The 17,729-nt window shown below is 33.2% G+C and overlaps 1 protein-coding gene across 1 annotated transcript; it reads left to right on the top strand.

Moving 5' to 3' along the window:
* The first annotated feature begins 234 nt into the window (after positions 1–234).
* Positions 235–17,408, top strand: LOC133182316 (polyunsaturated fatty acid 5-lipoxygenase-like). Its single transcript, XM_061317109.1, has 15 exons — positions 235–713; positions 802–846; positions 3,646–3,774; positions 4,258–4,355; positions 4,523–4,655; positions 5,535–5,630; positions 5,766–5,862; positions 6,313–6,430; positions 7,750–7,842; positions 10,048–10,108; positions 11,556–11,667; positions 11,865–11,956; positions 12,351–12,527; positions 14,103–14,266; positions 16,816–17,408. Exons 1-15 carry the CDS (start codon positions 252–254, stop codon positions 16,928–16,930), a joined length of 1,992 nt encoding a protein of 663 aa, XP_061173093.1. The 5' UTR covers positions 235–251; the 3' UTR covers positions 16,931–17,408.
* Positions 17,409–17,729: the final 321 nt, after the last annotated feature.

The raw sequence follows: 17,729 nt of genomic DNA on the forward strand, positions 1-17,729 counted from the left end.
CGCAATTTTCTTCTAAACGCTTTCAGATATTGAGCTGATTTTTGGTATATGACTTTACCTTGATTAGTTATAGATCAAGTTTGCATTTCGTCCCGCTTCATTCATTTTTGACGGAATTATTGCATTTTCAATTTTTAGAGGGAACCAGATTACACTTGCCGGTATGGGACTAGTATTGCCAATGCAATACTCTCAGAATGCTTGTTTAACTTGGTGGTTAATTTTTTACAGAATTCAAATAACAACCTACAATGACCACGTATGAAGTTAGAGTGAAGACTGGGGATAAACTGGGCGCGGGGACAGACGCTAACACAGAAATCGTCCTACTTGGTAGCTCAGGAAAGCAGACAGAACCTGCTATTCTTGATAATTGGTTTAAAAATGATTTTGAACGTGGCAATACAGATGTTTTCACCATTCAAGACAAAACAGATATTCCTGAAGTAACTGAAATCAAGTTGCGAAGAAACAAAGCGGGTTTGTTCAGCGATTGGTTTGTCGAAAAGGTTGAAGTAACCAACCAGAAGAGCGGAAAGAATAGTGTTTTTCCAATACTTCGGTGGATTCGCCCTGATGTTGATCTCTATTTTGGACGACATGATGTCTCTCTGCCACAGTTTGATCATCGACCACAACAACGCAGTGCTGAGCTGGAGGAGAAAAGGAAGCTCTATGAGTATGAGGAGAAAGCCCCAGGATTACCCGTACAGGTACAAATGGAAACCTTTCATCATAAAAGAATATGTTTATGTATATTTTATAAAGTAAAATATTCTTTATTGACTCTTACAATTATAGGTTAAAAATATCCCTGAGGATGAAGTGTTCTCTTCTTCTTACAAGGTAGGTTAAACTATTACATTATTTCTGATTTCTTTACAATCTCTATAGATGATCAAACAATTATTCATTAATTTCATCATTTTTTATACACATGCATTTCTACTGGATTTATGAGATTGATTGATTGTATTTTGTTTTACGTCCCGTTCGAGAATTTTTCACTCATACAGAGACCTCACCATATACCAGTGAAGGGCTTCAAACTAAGACCTTTACTCGGCACTCAGGACCATTGAGCAGTGAGGTGTATTTATCTGGATTCACGAAAAATATGTATATTTGTATCAACAAGTCGCTTTAGTGATTCAACTTCACGTTGCTTTATGTTGTGCGATATAATTTGAAAAATAAACTAATTAAAAATTGTGTATTTCTTTCCTGTAAAAATAATGACGATACAAAAAATGATACAAGAATTCCACGGAATACTAAATATAATTTTCAATCTTGAAACAACATTGTATGACATGGAAAATATTTGTACCAAAAGGGGGATTGAAACACAAAGACACTTCTAAGAACGTACGGATAAACGAGCCCTAACTAGCCACTCGTTTGCTTCTCTAAAATTGTAGCTACACTACTATACCACGGAACTGATGTCGATTCAGTAGAATTACGTAGAATGTTGTGAAGTACCATTTGAATCAGGTACTCAATTTTTAGGTCATCTGATTCACTCAGATGAACTATGGAGGGGCTATACAGATCATATAGTGAAAGTACATTATTTCTTTGAAAATCTTCTCTGCTTCTGGATATAAAACAGAGTTATGATGAGCAAGGTTGCCTCTTTCAAAATTTTGAAATTTATGGCTCCTGGGTCAGGGGTTCTGGTGTTAGAGCGGGGTTCTATATTATATAGTGAAAATGCATTAATTCTTTAAAAATCTTCTTCTCTGCTCCTGGGCATTAAACAGACTAACTAAGTACATAGTTATGATAAGCATGAGTGCCTCTTCCAAAATTATGAAATTCATGGTCCCTGGATTAGGGGTTCTGCTGTTTGGATGAGCTGTATTGATTATATAGTGAAAATGCATTAATTCTTTGAAAATCTTCTCTGCTCCTCGGTATTATTTAAACAATCTAAGTGCTTGGTTATGATGAGCAAGGATGCCTCTTCCAAAACTGTGAAATGCACATGGCCCCAGATCGAAGGTTCTGCTGAAAGAGGAGCTCTACTGATTATATGGTGAAAAAAGCATAATTTCTGAGAAAATATTCTTTTCTGCTCCTGGTTATAAAGCAAAGAAACTAAGTGTATAGTCATGATGAGCAAGAGAGCTTCTTCCAGAATTGTTTCATGGCCCCCAGGTCAGATGTTCTGGTGTAAGGGTGGGGTTCTATTGATAATATAGTGAAAATGCATTAATTCTATCAAATAATTCTGTCTGCACCTTAGTATTGAGCAGATAAAAAAAAGTACATAGCTACGATGAGAAAGCTTGAGGGTGCTTCTTCAAAATTTTTAAAACTTGTGGTCCCAAGATCAGGGGTTCTGGTAATTCTCGGGGGGATCTATCGATAATATAGTGAAAATGTCTTAATTCTTTGAAAATCTTCAACTAAGTGTATAGTTATGATGATGAAAAGCAGGTACCTCTTCCAAATTCGTGAATTTCATAACCCTGGATCATGGGTTTTGTTATAAGGGTAGGGCTTTGTTGAATATGTAAAATACAATGAGACAAAAATAACTTACTAGTATCATGTTAATTGTTCTTCAGAGACCAAGAAAGGTGAGAGGTAATGATACGGGGTTAAAAATAGTACAGAAGCACTAATAAGTTGTTAATATCTGCATGGTGATTAGTGATAAATGAGGGACAGATTATAACTTAATTTTTGAGTTGTTACTGAATACTAGACTAATTATTTCATTGATCCTGATCATCCTATTTCTCTTGCTTTTGGGCAACAGAGCCTCATATATATAAGTTTTATTTATACTCTGTGGATCCTCTTAATTGTTGTATTACACTCAGATAGCCGTGAAGGCCCTTGGACCTCTTGTTTTGTAATAAACTTTCATAGAAATCTTAAGGAGTCTTCGTGGCAAGGTCGAAAAAAATCACTTTATTGTATTAGGATCGCGAGGTGATTTAACTTTTTATGAAAAGGATGCAACCGCAAGTGTATTCGAGCACAGCTCTCCTGTGGTTAATATGTCACCCCTGTTATTTTCTCACTTCCTGGTAATCAAGTGTTAGATTTACAAGACAGTCATTACTAATACACATGCTCTCTCTCTCTCTCTCTCTTTCTCTCTCTCTCTCTCTCTGTTTTAATTTGACCAAAGAGATATTACTCTACTAATCAGGAAATGATTTTCAAAGCATTCATACGTGACGTTATTCCGTTTAAAATAGTAAATGCTCACGTAAACAAAGATCCTTTGGATGGGTTGATGTCATGTGTTTACTTTCACAGTGAATAGGATAATGTGACATGTGTATACTAATACATAAAACCATGACATTGCAGCTTCGCTAGAACGTGTAACTAAACAATCTGGCAGTATCGATTGATTATTCATATTGCAAATCAACAGAAGGTCTGAAAATTCTTATTAGGGTATGAATTTGTGTATGAACACAGTTTACTAAATATGGTTTTCCCCCAAATACATTTGTCAGGGTAATTGTTTGCACATTTCACTTTCAAAATTGCTTTCCAAACGCCTTTTAAATTCATTTTAACGTAATTCAGAAATAATAAAAAAAAAAAAAAAGAGAAAAAAGTTCCACCAGCAAAAATTACAGAATCAGGCACATAATCATGCTTTCACCATCACAGTTTGACCTGCTTAAAAGGAAATACACTCTAAAGGCGGGTAAAACGTTTGAGATGATTTTTGGTGATGGATCATGGAAAACTTTAGATGACTTGACAGGTGTCTACTCAGAAACATTTGGAGAACCTAAGGTAACACAGCAGTTGGTATCTTAGCATTGCTTTGGACTAAAGCACATGAAATTTTTTATTGCCTCCAAACTGTAGATAAATATTCAGAGGGTTTTAATTATTTAAAATGAATTGTAGTATTATGTTTTGAATATCCATAGAAAAAATAGGGAAATGTTTCCTCTGAATCTTGTGATCTGTACCCTGTCAGTATGTCAAGGTCTTCAGTATGATATTTTAATTATTTTCTGAAGATTTCATGTAAAATGTCTCGATTTTTTAAGTATAAGTAAAACACATGATTTATCGGTTTTCTACGGTCATAGCAATCACTCTGTCTACATACAGAATATTATTCAGAACAGTAAAAAAAAATGTAATATTGATAGAAATGGTGCATCATTGAACTCCTTTATTTTTATGCTTAAAGAATTATTTAAATTAATTACATGTAGAGTTTAATTTATCATGACTAACTTTTCCAATTTTCTTTAAATCAATCAGGGGATGCAGGATTGGAAGAGTGACGTAAGTTTTGGATGGCAACGAATAAACAGTGTCAACCCTAATCTGATTCGGCTCTGTACACATATACCAGACAAGTATGGGGTTGTTTTTAATTAACTTGCTTATCTAAAGATATAATTAAAACAATGTTTTTCTGTTTAGTAGAGATTGTACGTGTAAACAAGAACAATAATCTTGTTTCCTGGTTACTGTTAAAAAATACAATGGTAATATTTATTATTTAAAATTAAATTCCATTCAGATTTGGGGTGACAGAGGAAATGATCAAACCTTTCCTAGAGGGCCTGACTTTATCCCAAGCTATCAACGACAAGCGTTTGTTCATCATTGATCTGGAAATATTGGATGGAATTTCTCTAGTCGAGGGCTATGTTGTAAGTTAAAATATTGCACCAGTAAACTACCTCGTAGACTTGGCAAACATTTAAAATTTTCAAAAAAAAAAAAAAAAAAAAAAAAAAAAAAAAAAGAAAAGAAAAATACATGCGTAATCCAGCAAATTTGCATTTTCTTCAGAGTATCAAGTGTCTTCTTCAGAACAGCATCAACTTAGAAAGGTTTTACATGTATATGTCCAAATGCAAAACATGATTATCGTTACATATCTGTAAAACTTACATGTATTTACATTAATATATTCAAAATTCAACTTAGATTTACTTCCCAGATCATTGTCTCTACGTGCATTGTATGTGTAAAGTACACGGGCATAAGTATTTGTTAGAGTTTCCCTTGTATGACTCTTTTTAAATAATGTTTATCTTTTACTAGATGGATGAATTTTGTCAGATGACCGCGGTATAATTTGAGAGATCAAAAATGCTTAATGCAATTGTACACTGACTTCATGAAAAAAATTCAACTTATACTGCCGACTTTTGAAAATTATGTGTTTTTAACGTTTAACCGCGCAGATATTTATTGCACATGTGTAAATATAAGTAATAAGGTATCATTTACCCTTTTAAGGTGTATAAATAGATACAGACTGATACCAAATCTATACCATGAAATCATTTAGGCTTTATGAAATGTGATCAAATGACCGACATAAACCCTAAATTTAGTACTGTGACAAATCGCCAATGGCCCCAAAATAGGAATGTCGCGAAAATAGGTAAACGAGCGATATTCATTATAGTGTCACTGTGTAAAAGCCATTTATATTGATGCATCCATCAAATAGGATTTAAGAACGGCTTAAAAGATGAATGCTTCTATATATTTAAATGTTCTCACTCTGAAATTTGCAGTGTCCAATTCCCATCGCCCTCTTCTTTGTTAACAGTAAAGATCAGTTAATGCCAATAGCGATACAACTTTTTCAACAGAAGGGACCAGACAATCCTGTAAGAACATTTCTTTATACGTCAACAACTGCTTAATTAAGCTTCAAGAGGAAAATTAACTGTATTGAAAAATGATACTGAAATCTATACTGAAAGCCCGTCCTTTGAAATATGTTAGTGTATACTAAATTTCAGGTGTTTCTACCCACTGATCCACCTTATACATGGTTGATGGCCAAAATGTGGTACAACATTGGTGACTCAAATTATCACCAAGCGATAACCCATCTAGGTAGGATAGTGTGAATTCTTTAAAGTTAAAGCATATTAATCACCGTAAATACATTCAGTATAATGCTGTCTTTGTAGTCTGCTTATCATGAAAAGTGAAAAATGGTACACATTCGTGATTCTTTGTTGTCTAGCATGTCTTAAGTACCTCTGCGCCCCTAATACCCCCATCCCCCAGAAAGAAAAGATGCGAAAATTTAAATTGCTAATGTGAGTTCGTTTTTCAACAATAGAAGACCATATTCTGATATCAAAATAATTGATATATTAGAGTAAGAAAAGTTGTTATTGATCGTTGTCGGGTGTTATAAGACAGCCAAGTATATTTAATTTTCCTTTGAAATAAATAAAGAAAAAAAAACAAAAACAAGAGATACTATCTAGAATATGCGTTAATGTTTATCAATTATCGGTAAATGTAATAAAATTATTTGTAATCAATTATATTTAGGCTATACACATCTAGTTGTGGAAAGCGTGTGCGTAGCAGCCAACAGATGTCTGTCGCCTTCACATCCAATGTTTAAACTGTTGGCTCCACATCTTCTCTACATTATTGCGATCAATGAGTACGTATACTTTATCCTGTTTTATAGAAATGAATTTTTATGTAGATTATGCATATACTTAATTTAAAAGATTTCCATAAACACGATTCATGGTCCAGTAAAACACGAGAAATTTCTCTGGAAACAATGCAACAAAATTAAAAGGGTTGTCCGATGAAATCGTAGAAAAATTGTCAAAGGTGAAAAATAATAAATACGCGTTCTAAAATTTTCACTACGCTTTAGTACATTTTCATCAAGTGAATATAAATACCAAGTTGTAAACTGATTAATGCTCAAGTAAACAAAATATCAGATTTTATATTATATGTGGTATCTTTCGGTACAAGGATGATAACGTCGAAGTGTCTACAGCTATGTCATGTTTCATTTTTGCTGAAAAAAGTTGGATCGCCCACTTAAATTCTGGAACTTAACTGATGCATACACTTGAGTTCCCCTTTATTCCTCCATAAACAGGCGAGGGACCAAATTAGCACACACGAGGCCTACTGGAAATTTTTCTATAGATATGTATGGACAGTAATCTCACTGTATTCAAATATATAGGCAGTAATTTTCGGTGGTTTGCAGTGATAGCGTCTTTCGCTATTGCCAGTGGTTGTTCGTCCGTATGTTTTGTTCTACTCTGGGAATCGATGAAAAATCTTCCATCTTAAAAACGTCCATTCCACTTGTATACTAAACATCTGGTAACTTATTTTTAACTTCTTTTAAACTTCTATTATCATTTAAAGTTTTTAAAAAGGTCATTACTAGACGTATGTAAAACTGAACTGCTCTCCAGTGCGTCTTAACGTCATCAAACGTCGCCATTTTTAGTGTGTTGTTTTTACCACTTTCCTATTTCAAATAAATGGGAAACTGACGAAAATTAAGCAAATGCCTTGACATTTTTCATATGACGACCTAATAGATAGTGACTTTAAAAAATTATAATATTTTCCACAACTTTATCAATATATGTAATTCTTTCATTTCGAAATAATACTCGCGGTTCTCTGATATATCGCTGATTTTTTTTTATCGTAAACCTTAGGACCATGCCGTATGCGCATTCAAGTATAATAAAATCCTTATTATTGTGAATAAAGAAAACTTTAACCGCGATTTCACCGGACCACCCTCATAAATAAGTCTGTGCTGTAAAGGTTTCCAAACTGGCTAACTTTCTCTTTTTTGGCACGTGAAATCTTTCCAAATGTTTTAGATTCTGCCGTTTTCAACGGTACAATGTCTCATTCAATTTCATTCCTCCATATATAACTAAAAAAGTGTCCATGAAACATTTGATTAATTATCTTTTTGAATATTATCAGCCGTGCTCTTGGCTACCTTGTATCTCCTGGAGCATGGATTGATAAAACAATGGTGGTTGGAAGCAAGGGTGTTTTGGAGCTCAGTGCAAAAGGGTGAGTTTATTAAGGATTTTTGTTTTCATGTTTTCATCGGTTATTTCCAATACTATCACTCTTCTCGAGAAAGAGATCAGTAAGTATCCGGTTATTGTTCTCTTTCACGGTGAATTTTCATGTGACGTGAGACATTCAGATAAACTATTACCACATACTTCCGAGCGTCTGCGTCCACTACATGTGACGGTACATATTGTCTTTGTGTACCTATTGTATGCACCTATCCTCACTCCACATATTGTCGTCTATCGGCACGTATTGTTGCCGACCGAAAAACTATACTTGTACATATTGTTGCTGGCGATGTTATATGCCTACCGCCACTGTACATATTGTCACCTCACAGGCCTGCGTAAGGATTTTTTTTTTTTATAGTTTTGTGAATGCAAATGGTGTGTAAATCACAAGACGTGTCTCGTAGCTTATTATTAATGCAGCGCGATTGTGACAGTACATTTTGTCCTCCTGTCCATATTGCCGCCGGCGACGATATTTACCTACCCTCATTGCATATATTCTCGTCCATCGGTACATATTATCGTAGGCTGCAAATTATACATGTACATGTTGTCACCCCAATGTTAGAGTTACAGTAATATGAATGATGATATTAATGATGAAGATGTTATCGAAAATTATACTCTAAATTATATTTAATAAACATGAGTATTAGTAATAATGTGAAGAAGAAAATGGTGCAAAAAACATGATGAATATAATTCATTAAAAAGGTCAGGAATCTCTCTCTCTCTCTCTCTCTCAAAATATGCAAATGTTCACAGTACATATTGTCGCTGACGACAATATTCCCTATGTGTGATTGTACATTTTGTCATCCATTCTACAGGAGGAAAAAGGCGCGACTCGATATATATTGTATCCGGTGACAATATGTCCCGATGGGCGATAATATGTACAGTGAGGGTAGCTACTAGCTAGCTGCAGAACTGTAGCTCTCTGCTTGAAAAACTTCGGACTGCTTTATCTGTCCGAATTTTCTCAAGCAGAGAGCTACAGTTCTGCAACTAAGTAGCTACATATTGTCGCCGACGACAATATGTACTGTCCTTGCTTCGTTGAACTAAAACCAACAAGAGATCTGCCAATTTTTATAATTTTTATAATCTTTATAATTTGACATTAAGGAGGTAAAGCATTTTCATGTTTATTTGACATGAGACATCAGCCTTCTACAATAATTGCTAAATTCATGGCCCTTTGATCCAGAGTTCAAGGGTTTGTTTAGTAATATATTGGGAATTCATTGTAGCTATGAAAATATTTTCTCGTGAACAATTTTCCATGAGCCAATTTGCTTTACCGGTAGAACAATTAATTGTCTACCTTATTGAAAACTTCATGACTCATGTGTCCAGTGCAATGATCTAAGAAGGGACAGAGTTGGTCTTTAAACTATATATTTGAAAATCGTTTCTTCTGATTGTCAGACAAGGATATAATAACAGCTACCAGTTTATATATTGTAAAATTACTTTCCTCGTGAGGTCAAAGATTCGTGGGTTGAGGAAGATATTGGTTCTTTGGGGGTATGGATGTCGGTAGTAGAGTGAATGTAGAGTGGAATACAGTAGTTTGAGACTTTTTACATGTTATGGAGGACATGGATTTATGTGTCTCTTCATACCATGAAAACAACGAAAATAACCCCATCACAGAAATAAGTGATATCACAGTAAATATTGAAAACAACGAAAATAACCCCATCACGGAAAAAAGTGATATCACAGTTAATATTGAACATTTCCAGATTAAGGTCCAATAAGTGATATCACAGTAAATATTGAACATTTCTAGATTAAGGCCCAATTAAGGTTGTATAGTTTTATTTATTAAAAATTATAGTTTTATTTATTAAAAATTATTTAAACTTGAAAATCACATTTTCTTCTGGACATCTAGTAAACAAACTGCATGCGAGACGACATTAAAGACTCTCTTAGCTTGAAGTTGAATACTTTTAGAACTTTTATTTTAGCGATTATAACATTTAAGCGCAATTTGTAAGACTGCGTTTTGCTTTTTTATAATTGTGCTTATAGTTAAAATGGAAGATTGTGCTCAAATTTGCACGTCCACAGTATAATTTTTCAAAAAGCATTAATGAAGGTGATCGTCAGGTACTTCTAGCTATATTCGTTCGTTCATTTAAGATGTTACCTTTGATATATGTACTTCTTTCAGGACAAGCACTTGGAGAATGGATGTAGAAGGAACGTATCCAGAATTTTTAAAACAAAGAGGGGTTTGTTACATCATATTTTCTTTCTTACTTATAAAGAGTATTTCTGAACTTATATGAGCTTATTAGAGCTTACTTTTGTACATTGTTATGGTCAAATTGCAGCAGAATACCAGTATGCGCCTTATTTTGTAAAAAAAAAAAAAAAAAATCAGCTATCGTCATCTACCGAGTGCATTTTCATAGTTTAGAAATGCACTCGGATGTACAACTTCTTGAGAGCCGTTCAGTATAATTATACTTGTGATCAGCATTAATTTCTCCAAAAATAAAAAAAAAATTGAATATTTGAAGAAAGATTGATTGTATGTTGTTTTACGTCCCATTCGATAATTTTTCACTCATAAAGAGAGGACACCATATACCGGTGAAGGGCTTCAAATTTTGACCTTTACTCGGCACTCAGGGCCATTGAGCAGTGAGGGATCTTTATCGTGCCAACGCCTGTCGTGACATGGGGTCTTGGTTTTTAAGGTCTCATCCGAAGGACCCGCAACTTTCACTTCAAAGTGCCGGGCGCCTGGCGAAGAAACAGTTGCTATCTATTTTTTATCGACCTAGGTTAGTCGCGGTCGTGATTCGAACTCACGAAACGAGCGCTCTACCGACTGAGCTACAGTTGAAGAAAAAACTTTCCGCAATTACTGGACAGTAAGCAATCTATCCCATGAAAGACTTATAGCTGCATTCTTTACTATATTAAAATATCATACACTTCATTGTTTTCAATGGGATTTCAAGGAAATTGAAAATTTATTGTATTATTTTTTATGTGAGTCAGAGAAAATTGCCACTTTTTGTAGAATAATGTGACCGCAAACAAATTTAAAAGGAGAGTAATTTTAGTAATTGCAGGTATAAAGAAAATACCTGTATGTACGTTACAATCTCCATTTCTGCAGAATTCATTCGTATGTTATGAATATTAATATTCATAACAGAATCAACGATAACGGTATTACTATTAATTCCTGAACTTTGAACAAAGAGGACTATACTTTGTCATTTTTGGTGCAATTTGGTTAAATAAAGATATTCATTCCATTAAGATGAAATAAATCAATTAACTACATCTTGTATATACCTCTAAATATGAAGTGTAAAATAGAAATTCAACATTAAAACTGTTGTGATTACTGGATATTGGTGGAATGAACGTTAAATAAAATATTACACTTTGAAAAAGAAATCTGTGAAAGAAAAAAGCCTTCCTTTTGAAATCTGTATTTTGACAGATAAGAATTTTCGGGGTTGAAAATGACCTTTATCAGCATCAAGATATTATTGGGGTTTTTTTTATCTCCAATTAGTATTACTATAGTAATGAAAGGAAATAGAGTTATGCTAGTGCTAAAACGTCTAGAAAACAATTTATTATATTTAAAGCTATTTATACTTTCATCCATACCAAGAGAATGACGATTAAATAATTTCAAATCTACTTTGACAGTTATATTGCAAGGATGGAAAAGTTCTGCCTAGATTTTACCAGCGTGACGATAGTCTTGAATTGTTTGAAGCAATTCGCAGTTACGTCACCAAATACGTCCATCTCTATTACGGTGCGTATGAATTCCTCCATTAATTTGGAGACCAAACGAAATACGTATCTAGTCAATAAATTTTAAAATGAAGGATCGTAAAATATGACATCACTCTTTGTTATGCATGAAAAAAACTAAACTTTTAAGTCATATACATTAATAGAGTAATTAATCAATGAATTAATTACTTATATAATTGTTCTTTAATACAACAGACACGAGTGATAAAATAAAGGACGATGCTGAAATTCAAAACTTTGGACGTGAATTATCAATGCCGAAGTGCAAAGGAGGTTGCGGAATTTTGGTAAGCAGTGAAGCTAATGTTTTCTATCAAATTATTTTATTCAAAAAAGTATTTTTAAAAAATGAGATTGAGCAACAGTTTATGTCAACTTTGTTGACATATAAATGTCAACAATAATTAGGTTCAATAACTCTGTATAAAACCAATCTGTCAAATCACTGGACTGTTACAATATAGTGAAAATGCAGTTATCTTTTCAAAACGTTTTCTCTGTTCAGGCAAACCAAGTACATAGTAATCATGAGCTACTGTGTTTTTATTAGATTTGTGAAATTCATTTTGATTATTCATCTATGATAATAAATAACTCATTGAGGTGACCCTTAAGGCCCTTGGGCATCTTGTTCTCATTTCTTTTCAAACATAATAATCCATATTATTTTCCTTATATCAGGGTGTTCCCTTTAAAGACGGGAAGTTCAATTCAGCAGAGCAGTTGATACTTGTCTTCACTTCCGTTATTTACACCAGTAGTGTAGCACATGCTGCTGTCAATTTTCCTCAGTACGATACATATGGATTTCCCCCCAACTATCCTACCAAAATCAAAGGAACACCCCCTAAGGATAAGGTACTTATTTGAAAAACGATATGAACACAAATAAACATTATACAAAATAAAACACCATTTCTTCAGTGATATATCTTGTATTGGAGAAGTATTAAATGATTTTTTTTAAAGTAGTTAATTTGTGTAATAATGAAAAGTGAAAATATGGCAATCTGTAAGTCATTTCTCAAGCTATTAGCCTTTATCATCATTTATAGTAAGAACTTCGGGTTATTTAGCGGTCCTACGTAACAGAGAACCTAGAGAACCTTAGAAAACTCTAGTTATGTTTGGCGAATTCAAATACATAAAATTATAATGAATTCGACGAACACCTTTTCGACAACACAGTAATATCGAGGGAATTTGAAGCAGACGAATTATTACTAATGTATACAAATTCACCGAAAGTGATGTGCATCACATTTTTATAAAAATCACGTGACTTAAGTACAAACTAAATGTTAGAAATCTGCTGGAATAAGGTAACTCTAAAATGGACTATTGAGTTGATATTAACTTGATATATCATATTCTATCTAAAGAATTAATATTAAGGTTGATTCATTTGTGTTTTTCCTTGAAAAAGTTGAAAAAGGTAATACATTAAATGGTGAAAAATTATACCATCCCGGTCCCGGTTGAATTTTTATAATATTGTTTAATGAAATAATAGTTTTATCGCATTATTTTACGGTTCTTTCTTACATTATTTTTTATTTAATATATTTTTAACTATGTAGAGCTTTTAGCATTCAATCTGGTATAAAACATTTAAATAAAAGTAATTTGTTTTATCACAAAAAGTATGATTATTAGTATTATGTTGATAATAAAAACGTCAAACGTGTGCAAAATGTATTTTTAATTTTTTAATTGTTTTCATGATATATTGAGCATTAAAACCATAAAAATTTAATTAATGCACAATAAATAATTCATATAATGATTTTTGTTGGTGAGAGATTCCTAGTTAAAAAGATATTTTTTAAAAAAAATATTGTACGAATAAATTAGACAATAAAAATATTTTATGTACATGTATATCTTAATTAATTGCAAATGTTTGTAAAGAAGGTAAATGAGTTGTAAACTGGCGACACAAAGGGAAGCAACTCGAAATTTGCAAAACGAAAGCGAAAAGGGGGTTGGGGTTTCCTGACTTATATATATCATAATTATATAAAAATAATAATAATAATTGGAATATTAAATGAAATTAACCTCTTGAAAATTTTTAAATACGTAAGCATGCTTTTTCTTTTCATATATTAGATTATTTTACAGACTAATTTTTACATATAACATATATTCTTATTTACTAAAAAGATCTGCATTGGTTGTTTATCACGCTTGCATAGGCGATAAGATCAGGTCGTGTATAAAAGGTATACACGACCACTAGTAACTAAATGTCAATCAATTTCTAGCACCCAATCCCAGACTTTAAATTCAGATTATTAAAGGGTTCACAGACCAGGTAAATTTGAATGCGGTGCTTACCCCCTCCCCCCCCCCCCCCCGTTGGAGACTGCTTTGTTAGAGTGCTTTGTTTATCTTTTTTCACTGACAAAAGTTATATATTAACAATTTCAGAAGCCATTGCAGGAAGAGGAAGTTGTGAAGGCCCTGATTGACAGGTCCACTACTTTGGACACCATGATTATTACGAAAATTCTGAGTGCAAGGAGTACCAACGCTTTCGGTGACTTTGAAGTGGACTATATATATGACCCAGCCGCCGTAACGATTGTAGAGGAGTAAGAAATCTGGTTTATTATACTCGCGCTTTCTAAAGAAAGTTCGGGTATATTGTTGTCATCCTGATCTGTCCTTTCGTCTGTTACACTTTCTTCTTCCTGAAATTCCTCATAGAATTCATCTTTTAGAATATGATAGGGAGTGTCCTGCAGATGTGCAATAAAGTTTCAGAGTTTTATTTCATCCTGGGGAGGGGGGGGGGGGTAAAATAGGAGTTGAAAAACTATGTTTCTTTGCTACAAAAACCTGTTTCTCAGAACTCATTTCATTCTACGCTGTAGTCAAATCATTTTCTGCAAGATAATTGGTGGTGTCCTTTAGATGTGCATTAAGATTTTGGAATTTTCATTTTCACACAGGGGGTTAAATGGGGGTCGAAAAACGATATTTTTACAGAAACCTAGTATCCAGAACTCCTTATGCATTTTACCCAGTAGACAAATCATCTTTTGGAGGGTAATTGTTGGTGTCCTGTAGATGTGCAATAAGGTTTTCGAATTTTCATTTTCACACTGGGGGCCAACTAGGGGTCGAAAACCGACGTTTTTCATTTTACAAAACCCTTTTTCCCTAACTCCTCTTATATATTATGCAGAGGTAATTTCATCTCTTGTAAGATGATAGGGGGTGTCCTGCAGATGTGCAAAAAGGTTTCGAAATTTTCATTTGCACCGTGGGGGCTAAATGGGTGTCAAAAAAATATTTTATTTCACAAAAACCTGGTTCAAAGAACTCCTCTTACATTTTACACTGTAGCCAACTCATTTTAACAAGATGAATCGAGGATGGGGGGGGTCTGTATTCGGAATTTTCATTTTGATCGGGGGGGGGGGCAATTGGAGGTGGAAAAAAGCCCGACGTTTTTCATTTGACAAAAACCCGGTTTCAAGAACTGCTCATATATTTAACGCAGAAGCCATTTCATCTTTTGCAAGAAGTGTCCTGCAGATGTGCAATAAGGTTTAATGTTCATTTTCACCCTGAGGGCTTAGTGGCAGGGAGAGGGGGAGTGGGTCGAAAAATGATGTTTTCAAGTTCTAATTTATGGCGATTTTCTTTTTTTCTCTTTACAGAAAAACATTTTTCTGAAACTCTTTTTCAGAAATCAGAATTTACTTCTTTACATTCTTTCAGACCGGTAATGAATTAATTATTTGAAATACTAACATAGAATGGTGAAGATAATGAACAGTGATCGATCCAAATAAAATCTACAAACAATTCAATACAAGAGCATGAGACACGGATCCCCAGAATTTCCAGAGGTGGGATCAGGTTCTCAGAAGGTGTAAGCATCCCATTTTGATTGGTCAAACCCACTGTGAATCCTATGTTTTGATCAGGTAGACGGAACATTCCTTAGTCAAATTTAGTAAAAAAACAAAGGCCTTACAATTGGATGAAACACGTCAGCCAAAATGCGACCCAATGATTATATTTGCTAACAAGGTCATTATAACAACCTTAGAATTTACGAAATGCTGACTTTAAATGAGATTGTTGATATCCTGTAGCATCAATTTATCTTTCAGTAACCCTTTCGGTTAAAACATTGATCGTATTCAGGGCATGCTTTTGAGTATCAAATAAGTTGGGAGATGTAAACACCATAAGAGAACCATGGTCATATGCTCACCTGTGCATTTAATGCTCATTTAAATACATGTATACATATTTTATGTAAATTGTAACTTCTTCGCTACCCAGGTACAAGAGAGCTAGCATGCATCTAGAGGAAACACTTAAATGTGGGTATTACTGTCTTTGACAGTTGGTTCTTGTGAAGAATTCAAAAGGCGGTATCATTTCATCAGAAAAAATTAATCTACTAATGATAAATCAGAAACAAAATCAATTATAATATGGGAAAACGCTTTTTGTCGGTCAATATTGGAAATTAATTGACCGTCAAAAGGGAATAGGAATAGCTAATATCAATTATGTTGACTTTTTTTCTGTATAGAGCTTTCCTCTACTGAATATAACAACCAAATACATTGACTATTTATTATACAGTGTTCCTCTGGAAATCTTATTTAGTCCTGAACATTTAGGAAGCCAACTGTATACGTATATGATGCAGTAAGCTCTGAGCTCTATATCAAACTCTGAAATTTGTGTTAAAGTGAGGGAGAATCTAAGTTGATCATTTATTTTAAATGCATTATATTAATTTCCGAATCTATATACTATACTCCTCAACATCTAGAAGACAATATTACATAAAAGCATCTAGTAGACAAGTTTCAAGTAACTTGATATTGAATCTCAAAGTCTTTACCAAACTGTAAAATTCTTGTGACAGTAGTACAGAGTTCCAGTCCCAGTTGGGACTGAGTTGGTCAAAGCCAGAGGAATCTCAGGCGAATACCAAGGTCCATGAGCTTCTCATTCAAGAAAAATACACATATACAGAAACACATGTATATGTTCTAAGTTAGAAAAAAGTTAGGCTAAAAATCACTGTGTTGAAGTGTATAGAAATTAACGTTAACTACCTCACGTGTCTGAATTTGTTAAGTAAAGAAAATGTTTTTATTTTTTACAGATTCAGAAAAGATTTGAAAAATATTAGTTCAAAGATCCATGAAAGAAATAAGAAGTTGGTGAGAGTGTATGAATATCTTCTGCCAGAGGAAATCCCAAATTCCATCAGCGTGTGATTCCGTATGACATATGAAAAAGTGTCCTATATGAACACTCATCTGTATTTTTTTTTAAAATTCTTTTTACAAACCATTCTTCTAGCATCAATTGTGTATTCATATTTCAATATTGCTTTGGTAATGCAAATTTCTTGTATATTTCTCTTAGAGACATATAGTATGGTGAATTGTATTAACTAAACAATACTTGTTTTGATAAAGTAAATAAAAGTTTTTTGAAATTCTTAAATTTAATTTAAAGTATAAATTTAATCAAGTACATGGCGGTTTCAGACCACAAGAAGGTTTTATATATTATGTAATCACTGTTTACATATCAATCATATTCATAATTCGACTTCATTCTGTTGTGAATTTTTGATACAGATAATAAGAAGTTGATTAATAATTTTATGGATTTCTTGACCAATTATTACATAATTAATTACAAGTAATTTCTATAATTAAAGTCACATTAGTGGCAAAGTGCAACATACCTAAGTGTTTTGTTGTTTATGAAAATGGAGAGTGAAGGCGGTTTCTCAAAATTCTGCGATAGTACAATAACTGTGAGTTGGGTTCATGAGAGTACACGGAAATGTTAAAGAATGAGAAGTTCCACAGATTTGTTATTTTATCAAACTGAATTTGCATTGGCAATTGTACATAAAAGTTTTTTGAAATTCTTATTACTTTCAGAAAATTTTATTATTTTACAAAGAAACCAAGTTTATAAACCTGGTGACTTCTACAATGTTGATAATTTTTGGTTCCTTTTAATTTTTATTTATTATTATTTTTTGTTTGCATTTATCTG

The sequence above is a fragment of the Saccostrea echinata genome, unplaced genomic scaffold, assembly GCF_033153115.1.
Source record: "Saccostrea echinata isolate AGI-Se365-2 ecotype Australia unplaced genomic scaffold, CSIRO_AGI_Sech_v1 ptg000009l, whole genome shotgun sequence".
Classification (NCBI taxonomy): domain Eukaryota; kingdom Metazoa; phylum Mollusca; class Bivalvia; order Ostreida; family Ostreidae; genus Saccostrea; species Saccostrea echinata.

Bases quoted from the DNA above. Each gene is read 5' to 3' on its own strand.
- LOC133182316 (XM_061317109.1), top strand. From the start codon at position 252: ATGACCACGTATGAAGTTAGAGTGAAGACTGGGGATAAACTGGGCGCG. The intron at 714-801 runs GTACAAATGGAA...TTACAATTATAG, and splicing joins CCCCAGGATTACCCGTACAG to GTTAAAAATATCCCTGAGGA. The intron at 12,528-14,102 runs GTACTTATTTGA...TAACAATTTCAG, and splicing joins GAACACCCCCTAAGGATAAG to AAGCCATTGCAGGAAGAGGA.